This window comes from Penaeus chinensis, chromosome 9 (assembly GCF_019202785.1).
Source record: "Penaeus chinensis breed Huanghai No. 1 chromosome 9, ASM1920278v2, whole genome shotgun sequence".
NCBI classification, from domain to species: Eukaryota; Metazoa; Arthropoda; class Malacostraca; order Decapoda; family Penaeidae; genus Penaeus; species Penaeus chinensis.
In genome coordinates this window covers 9,489,156-9,498,548 of record NC_061827.1, presented here as the reverse complement: position 1 = coordinate 9,498,548, position 9,393 = coordinate 9,489,156, and the positions used below count along the sequence as shown (strand labels likewise).

At 38.1% G+C, this 9,393-nt stretch overlaps 1 protein-coding gene across 4 annotated transcripts; it reads left to right on the top strand.

The window, feature by feature from the left end:
- The first annotated feature begins 418 nt into the window (after window positions 1-418).
- Window positions 419-7,925, top strand: LOC125028570 (eukaryotic translation initiation factor 4 gamma 2-like). Of its 4 annotated transcripts, none has more exons than XM_047617975.1 (18): window positions 419-529; window positions 706-844; window positions 1,092-1,202; window positions 1,306-1,446; window positions 1,557-1,745; window positions 1,876-1,986; window positions 2,099-2,260; window positions 2,366-2,485; window positions 2,623-2,790; window positions 3,161-3,239; window positions 3,736-4,052; window positions 4,156-4,324; window positions 4,471-4,562; window positions 4,727-4,948; window positions 5,066-5,317; window positions 5,474-5,660; window positions 5,803-5,924; window positions 6,737-7,925. In XM_047617975.1, exons 2-18 carry the CDS (start codon window positions 725-727, stop codon window positions 6,803-6,805), a joined length of 2,631 nt encoding a protein of 876 aa, XP_047473931.1. In that variant the 5' UTR covers window positions 419-529; window positions 706-724; the 3' UTR covers window positions 6,806-7,925. The 4 variants fall into 4 exon arrangements, with proteins under 4 accessions (XP_047473931.1, XP_047473929.1, XP_047473933.1 ...); XM_047617973.1 differs by having other exon boundaries at window positions 3,134-3,239; XM_047617977.1 differs by having other exon boundaries at window positions 496-529; window positions 736-844.
- The last annotated feature ends 1,468 nt before the right edge of the window (window positions 7,926-9,393 follow it).

The window sequence follows — 9,393 nt, the reverse complement described above, 5'->3', positions numbered from 1 at the left end:
AGTATGTTGACTATATTGTGGATCGTTTTTTAATCCCGTAATATGGATGATGTAAGTACTTGAATTCTATTTGGCTCACAACTCACTCTGCCAAAAGGGAGGGGAATGAAAAAAAATGCCTGTTTTGAAAGACAAAGAAAAATATCCACACACAAAGCTGACAAGAGGTTTTTGCTTATGTTTAGAAGTGTTGACTACTGCAACATTTGCTGTGTGTAAAATGACTAAGGCAGAATTTGATATAACTGCACATTACCTTATTGTTACTCTAGAAGTGAGTTGCAAGAAATTTTTTGTTTTAGATTTCTTTGTTTAACTTCCATGATTGTATTCACCCCCAAGAAGTGAAGATTTCTCTCCTTATGATTAGCAGTGAGTGATGTTAGATATATTATGTATTTTCCCTTTCTTTTTCCAGGAGCAAACAAATTTCCTGAAGAGTGCCATTTTTTATCAGGGTGGGTTACCAACGAGCAACAACGGACGGGCAGAGGAGCCAGGGGGGTGCTTCTCGCTCCGTGGGAGGAAGGTGCGTACCCTTGTTATAGTTTAACTCATGATTTAGTGGATGATATTACTCATTGACCTAAAAGGTTCAAAATATTATTCTAAAGATTTCAGGATATACTTATGTTTATTGAACATAGTAGGCTTGATTCTTTGTCTGTGTAACAATGCTAATTCATTTAGTTATTTTATTTATAGTGGAAAGGTCCTAATAGTAATGCCTTACAGGGACGATTTACGTTCCCTGTCCAGTAGCAAAAGGCGATGGATACCTCCTTCTAGCTTGAGACGAGATGCACATACCCCAGACAACAAATATGACCTTACTTTCAGAAAGGTGAGTAGTTTGTAACAGGGTGTACATATTGAAACTCCTGACACTTATGAATATTTCTAAGCCTCAAAATTTGCGGAAAAAAATATATACACAAGATAATATAATTCCACAATCACAAAGTATAGATTTTGATGCCACATTAACAATGTAATAGGGAAGTCCTTTGAATTATGTACAATTATAATACTGGTTGTATAATTTGATTTGAAACATTGAAAGAATTGCTCATTTGATTTTTTTTCTCCAGGTTCGAGGAATACTCAACAAACTCACTCCAGAGAAGTTCCATAAGCTAAGTAATGACATCCTAAATGTAGGGCTAGATTCCACCACACTTCTCAAAGGGGTCATTTTACTGGTAAGTTAAACTTGGAACTTTAATTATAAAGTGAATCTTATTGTATACATAATATTTTATAGTTCTTCAGTATTTGTTTCTAATAATTTGTCATACTCAACAGATCTTCGAGAAGGCCCTTGATGAACCCAAGTATTGTTCTATGTACGCACAGCTGTGCAAACGGCTGTCAGAAGAGGCTCCAAACTTTGATCCACCAGACGGACCTTGTACTTTTAACCGCCTACTTTTAAGCAAGTGCCAGGTATATTTTATTAACGGTTTTAATTATTATTAGTTGTCCCCCCTCAAACATATATTATATTTAGTATGATGGAGATGTATCATGATTCTCATGAGGAATTTAAACTTTAGGATGAATTTGAGCGGCGGCGACGCGCCTCGGAGATATGGGATGGGTCGGAGGGATCCGCCCTCTCAGCAGAACAAGAGGAGGAGCGAGCAGCAGCGAAAAGGAAAATGGTGGGCAACCTCCGCTTCATTGGCGAACTGGGGAAGCTGGAGATTATTCATGAGTCCATTCTCCACCGTTGTATCCAGCAGGTAAGTTATGATTTATTTGTATCAAGTCTTATTTAAAGCTGGCAGCATTTTTAAGTTCATCATTACTAGTAAGGCATGAAAATGGCTATAAATGTACACTGATTCATGGTATCCACATTTTTCTCTGCAGCTGTTGGAGAAGCGTAGGAGTAGACCAATGGTTGACTTGGCTGAGGATCTGGAGTGTTTGTGCCAGATAATGAAAACTTGTGGAAAGGTGCTGGACAAGCCCAAAGCTAAGGTAAGCATCACTTTGGATAAGACGTATCAGATTTTTTGCAACTTGTAATTTTTAATGAATACATATCTAGGGTACGTGGTAAAGTACATAGAAGTAACAAGTTTTCCAACAGAACTTAATGGACCAGTACTTCGAGCGCATGTACCAGTTGAGCAGTAACATGGAGCTTCTATCAAGAGTTCGCTTTATGCTGCAAGACGTGCTGGATTTGCGCGCTGCCAACTGGGTGCCTCGCAAGGTAGCCCAGGTGGATGGCCCACGCACCATTCGCCAGGTGAGTTAGACCGTTTTATTAAGGAAATTAGCTTTTTGTTTTGTAACAGTTATAAGCTTGAATGATATGTTATAGTGTGCTGATTTAACCCTTAATATATTATAGGTGCGTGAAGAGGCAGCACATGACTTGGGTGTCTACATCCCGCCACCGTCTTCCCATGGACCACCACGCTCCTCCGGACCAATCTCTCCTTTGGCTGGAGTCTCGTCCTTTTTCCCTCAGGTGAGACCATATGTCTATATTTTATAATTTAGCATAATTTGAAGTATCTTATTTTAAATGAAATCATGTATTGATTTCGACATTCGAATCTGAGTAGTTCAGAACTTGATGCTATAATTTTTTCTCCAAATTTCTAGCCTGGAGGTAATCGTACGGGAATGGAAGACGTATTTATGGGTGCAGTAACTCTTGGCACGGGCCCAGGGGTGATTTCATCTCAACCGGACAAGTATGGATACGACTCAAATGGATTTGGGGGTGGAGTTAGTGGTGGAGGGAGTTACAGGCCACGACAACAGCAAGGGGTAAGATTTTTCATCCTCACTTTACCCTCACACCTTGCAATACTTAAGATTTTTACTTAGTTAGATTATTTTTAATACTAGATTTATTTTAGATTAACAGTAATTGTTTTAATTAACTATTAATTTATTAGTTTAGGTATTTATCCTTGTAGTTCTTCTTGAATACCATTTTTTGTTTCATGTAAGATTTTCTTGTTAAAAAATATTTTTGTATTTTGCATGTGTATTTTTTTTTAACCATAATCTATTCATTAAGGAAGACATGGCCTTGACTTCAGTACCTCATGGAAGATATGTTGCTTACATTGCTTAGAGTAAATTTTGTGCCATTATTTTGTATCAGGGTTTCATCCAGCACAACTCTTACCAGAACAAGCACTTCAACAACCAGAACTACAACCGACAGCAGCAGAACAACCAGTATAACCAACAACAGAATTACAGCAACAGTAAGTAACATGTTTTTTTCCTGTGTGTGAGGGATGAAATTGGTGATTTTGATGATTTTTATAAAGTAGCATAAATGATTATGCATTATATATTGCAATTTGACTTGTTTAAGATACCTGATTTTATACTGTTTTCTAAGGAGGAAGAATTCAGGATATAAATTTTTATATTCCATGTTTTAGTATTTTGAGGAACAGTAACACATCAATTATGAAGTTGATTTAAAAAATTTACCCCCCTTTCCCAGTCTCACACACGTGTGCACACATCTTGTGCCAATACTTTGTTCATGCATTGTTGTAATAATGAACCTACAGGTCAAATAAGAATTTTTTGATACTTTATATTTCTAATTATGGAATCTTTTGTCAGTGAAACTAAAAGGACACTCAGCATTTTAACCAAATATAGAATTGTCCAGTTTTTTATCATTATTATTATTATTATTATTATTTGCCACATACTTATTTTCCTTTTGCATTTTCAATACCCTAGTTGCCAACAAGGACTTGCCCCCACGCTTCAAGAAGATGTTCAGCCACAGCAGTGGAGGAGGATCTAGTTCTTCTGATGGGGAAGTGTCCCTTCGCCCTTCCGCCTCCAGCATGCTGCTCAAACCCAAGACCCCGGGCGTTCTGCCACAGAGTGCCCTTGGTCAGCAAGGGAATGACCATCATATCCATAGCAGCCTTCCTTTAGCACCACAGCCTCAGCCTCCCAACCAGAAGCCAACGCCACCTCTTATGCACAAGGATCCCCCGATTCTTATTAAGCAGGCATCTATGGAGAAGTCTAAAGCTAATAGGAACAGGGTAATTAAATGGCTTTTGGTGTATTAATTAAAGTTATAATGGCCAATGTTTGTCTTGAGTTGTGTTTTAAGCTGTACGCTAACTGCTGATTTTTAAAATCCAGGGTCCAAGTCGTGAGGAGTGGCTGCGGCGAGTGAAGAACTTGTCAGAGCAGATGTTGAAAGAACAGAGTTTGGATGAGACTGTGGAAAACTATCGTTCTCTCAAGTTGCCTGAACGTCTTACTGCAGAGGCAGCACAAGTTATCATCAACTTACTGTTAACACAAGAAGGTCAGTAAGAAAAATTAATGAAAAAAAAGTATTGATAACTGAGTACAAGAATGGTTATAATTTGATTTGATTGATTTTTTTTGTTTTTTTTTTCTACATGTTCACACAAAGAAATTATCTTATTGTAACTTTAATAAACTCTGCAGAGAGCAATAGGGAGCTGGGCAGTCAACTTTTGGAAAAACTTCGCAGTGAAGGACTTATGAATGTTGACCGTCTATTTGATGGCGTCAAGCAAGTAAGGGAAATTTAATTTCATTTGTATCACATGTAATTATTGGTAGAAAATGTTTAAGATTTAGTTGCTTTTGAGAGGGCATTGATTTTTTGTTTATGCCTTGTAATGGTTGGTCTATAATTTACATTCCTTTTACTTGTGTAACAAAGTTCATTATTTTACAGGTGCTAGGTCAACTGGACGAACTAGTAAATGATGTACCAAGAGTGAAGTCTCACATGGCTGGAATTCTGGGTCACTTGATTGCCTCAGGCACCTTACCCTTGGCAGATGTTGCAGAACCTCTCGAGGGTGGGCAGCACTTCCCACTTTTCCTGCTCGTTCTTCAGACTCTGCACAAACTTTTGGGAAAATCTAATCTCACACAAACCTTTAATGAGAGCAAGGTAGTGTATTTAGTAGTATAATTCTATTTTAACAGATCTAGATTTGCTCATCATATTGTAATTATTAACTGAGAAGGTATTTAAACTTGTATCTCTAATATATTCCTTTTTTTCCAGGTTAATCTCTTGAACCTGCTGCCAGAATCTGATCGTACCAAGGAAAAGCTAGCTGACCTTCTGGAAGACCGTGAACTCTCCTTCCTTTTCCCATTGTTGCGAATTCAGTCGGATCTTTGGCGAGCTCTTGTTGCTGACCCAACCCCACACGCATTCTACAAGTACATCAAGGACACTTTAGATCCAGAACACCACACTGCACCTGGATTCATTAATGCCTTAATGACTGTCCTTGTGAAATACATTGTGCAGGTAAGCATCAATAAGGAGTGGTTATTTAAATGTATGAAACATTAAATTAAAACATTTTTTCATTTTGAGACAAGTCGGTACCTAATTTAGTTTTCCTATTTTGAAATATGATTAAGTTTAGTTTATTCACAATGGCTAATTAACTGTTGTACTCAGGAAACTACTCTGGCTGCTGGTGCTGACCCAACTACCATCCCTGAAAAGATGGTCACCGAGCGTGAACAGGAACTCTTGGCAAAATTTAAGCCAGTGTTGCAGGCTTTCCTTCATGACCATTTACCACTGCAGGTTACTGCTATTTATGCCTTGCAGGTCTTCACATACACAAACAACTTCCCAAAAGGTATGTGTTTACATATGTATAAAGAGGGAGGGTGAGCATAAAGGTCATCTGTCCTCATTAGTGATGTTATGAACTATATATTGCAAACTGAAAGATGAAAAAATTCTTCAGATTTATGGTATTTGTACCTCCCCTTCATCAGGTATGCTGTTGCGTTGGTTTGTGAACCTGTATGACCTTGAGATAGTAGAAGAGGATGCCTTCCTGACCTGGAAAGAGGATCTGAGCCAAGATTATCCAGGCAAGGGCAAAGCCCTCTTCCAAGTAAGTATATGGTAGATTGTATTGTGTAGGAATTATATTCTTTACTTAGAGAGAAGAAACTATGTACAAGGTTATGCAAAAGTCAAATTAATGAAGGCAAGGGAGATTTAAAGCATAGTTAAGGGAGTATGTTCAGAACTTGGGTATTATAGAAATGGTTAAGCTGAGAATTGTAATTTCAATAGCACTACTTCAACTGGAAGTTTTGAAGTATAATTAGCACTGAATTGTAAATAAAGTATTTTGGATTAGATTGTAGGAATGGTATGATTGTTACAGTCATCAGTCTTAAAGGATGACATCACTTGGAGAGATCATGACCAATCTTTTTGTTACATTCATGCAACTTTCTATATAACAGCATTAAGGCTTGCAGATTTGGTACACATCAAAAGAGGAGCATTGCATAGACCCAGTATATTTAGTTTAATCCAAGATAAGTTCTTATCTTCTTACTTTCAAGAATAGTGGAGTGAATATTTGATTATACTCTAGTTGCTTTTTAGATCATAGACTTCAATTCTCAGACTTCAATATTTATTTTTGGTTGCTTATGATTTATGATATTTGTATGTTCATTACTTTGGAATGAATCCTTCATTTGCAAGTGTGCCAGCTGGTCAAGGCCTTGTATGCATGGAAGCTTGATTATATAGTCTAAAATGCTAGTTGCATAGGATGTTTAGAAAGTCATGCAAGTTAGTAATTGAAAATCTCCATGTGACTGAAGAATCATAGTAAGTTCCTGTGATGTTATATCTAGGAGGTTTTTAAAATGCACATCAGAAGATAATATGAATTTGATGTTTCAGGTTAATCAGTGGCTTACCTGGCTACAGGAGACAGAAGAGGATGATGAGGAAGATGAAGGAGATGCTTAACAAAGGAGATTTTAAGATATGAACAAAGGAGACGTTAGTGAAGTTCAGAAGAGATGTGCAACGAGAGATAGACAGACTAATGGATTAGATAGACACAGGATAATCCCAGTATTTGCAAATGATAAGCCAAGAATTGATATTTGCGAGTCCTTGCTCTGAGGAGACTGTCCAGTTTCTGATGCTTCATGAGTATTTAAATCATTATCTCCAGTTACTACTGCTGCGTGTGCCTGTAGAGGCAGAGACGGCCAGAACTCCTGGGAACAAGGCTTTAATAGTGCTGTGGAGAGGTAATGTTTGGCAAGATGAAGTTGGTTTTTGAAAGAGAAGAACAATAGGAAAAATGAGCTTAAGCCAATTATGGCACATAATTGCAATATTGGCTGACACCAAAGTGTTCTCAACACAACCATTTTTTATGCGGAATAAAAAAAAAGTAATGTGAAAAAAACGCTTATAAAAAAAGAAAAGGAAAAAGATCGTATAAAACGGAAATGCCTTAGTGTTGTATGAACTTTCCTTATAATATCTTATTATAATCCCCTGTTTTTTGCTTCTCAGACTTGAGCTGTGTCAACACTAGGTGTTAATGGTAACATATTAGCCAGCACTTGAATATTTAACTCTGATTTTAACCCCTTTTGTGACCGTGTTATTTTAGGTACTTGAGAGCTTTATTTTCTTTTTCTTTTTCATATTTTTTACCTTTGCCTTGTTATAGATTTATTAGATCAATTTAAACTGGATGGATGGAGGTGACATCTCTTATTTATGAGAATGCAGTGCAAGTTGGTTGATTCTTTTTGTACTCAACACTAAGTACGAGTGTTTGTGTGTATGGGCAGTTTTTTATCAAGAGTTTTTCCAATTAGGAGTGTTCTTTTGGTTTCATATTGGGTCTTCAACCTATTTCTAGGGACAAATCCAAATTGTGCAGTTTTATTAACAATCCCACCTTTAGGGATAAACATGTTTTCAACACTTTAGGCATAGATTGACTTGAGTAAATCATTCCATAATGAGTAGCCATGGAGTTTGGATGTCCTTTTTCACTACTTCGCTGTCATTGTATGCGGCTATAGCACATTTGTCGCACTGACCAATAAACATCACTCAAATATGTTCTCATTTTTAATCCTTTCAAGTAACTAATTTATGTTTTATCATGATTGTGGATTTTTTTTAGTTTCTGGTTAAAATGATTTCAGATTAGTTTTCTTTGTAGAAACCATATAGTCTTACAACAATAGCCTAATGACTTGACTTCTCTGGTTTCCTGACCCTTAACTCTCCATTGATCACGCCTCGAACTACTGCTGCTGCTACTACTACTACCCCCTCCTCAATGCTTGATGTCAACTTGATCCATTCCGGATCATCCAGGTCATTATTCAGCATTTAGAATACATCCCTTTCTCCCAACATTCTCCTCTCCATCTCTTCCTGCACACCCTTTTTAATTATCTGTTCAGTCTTATTTTGTTACCACACTTCATCCTTACCATCTTGTTCCCTGCAGTACTATCTCCACGCCACTCCCTCTTTCTATCGTTCTAGTCCTTTACTACTACCGCCTCGACAGACCTGAGTACTCTTGTTAGTCCATCCAAATGGCATCAATTCTTTGATTACTTCTATAGTCCCTTACTCTGGCAATAACCTCTTTTAACAAGTTCTAAAATAAGTAGGCAAAGTTTCCTTCCACAGATCGTTCACGCCTTGTCAATGTTACATCTGAGCCCGAAACTCGAGCATCATATACCCTGACTGGCCTTACTGATAAACTTGTTCCTGACCAGCCTCACCCCTCCCTTAATAAAAATATAAGAACAGTTTCTATTTCCCCGGCTGAATGTTCTATCTGTGACAAGGATTAGTCCTACTGAAAACGACCTGCGTGCGTGCCTCGTTGGCAATAGTGATACACTTCCAGAGGCCGCCGCAAGTTCTACACCAATATTGCCAATACTACTCAACATAGACATGTCCTCCCCCATGAAGTTTGTTGAAGAGTATTACCCTGCCCCTCCCCCCTCCTTTGCTCTTTTTCGTGTGGCGGGGGAGGGGGAGGCTTAGAAGACGGAGACGGGTGCCCAATGTAGGGGATCACCCATACCTTGGATCTCGGCCCTCGCCTCGACTATTTTTGCATGGTCGTTTCTCCTTTCCTTTTTCTTCACTTCTACCCCTTCTGTCCACTTATCCTAGTCGTTAACATTTTGACCTTTTATCATAATGCCTCTATGGTCTATCCTAATAAACAACAACCTAACCCCTTTTCGCTACTAGACTTTACCATAGTGCTATAGGACTTGTGTTGTCTGGCACATTTGTTTTAACAAACCAACTCTCCGACCATTTCGTCCCCTCCCCCCGTCACTAGTTCGAATTTGACCACCAACTACGCGAGTAGAGACACCACGTACGCCAACGAGTTTTTTTTTCTCGCAACCTCCTACAACGCTATCTATTCTTTCCCGATTGCCTCTACCCAGTATAATTTCCCTATTCCATAACAACCCAACTCTATCCCCTCCCAGTTAAATTTTTGACATTTGAAATCCTGAAACCCCAATCTCTCATTTCCC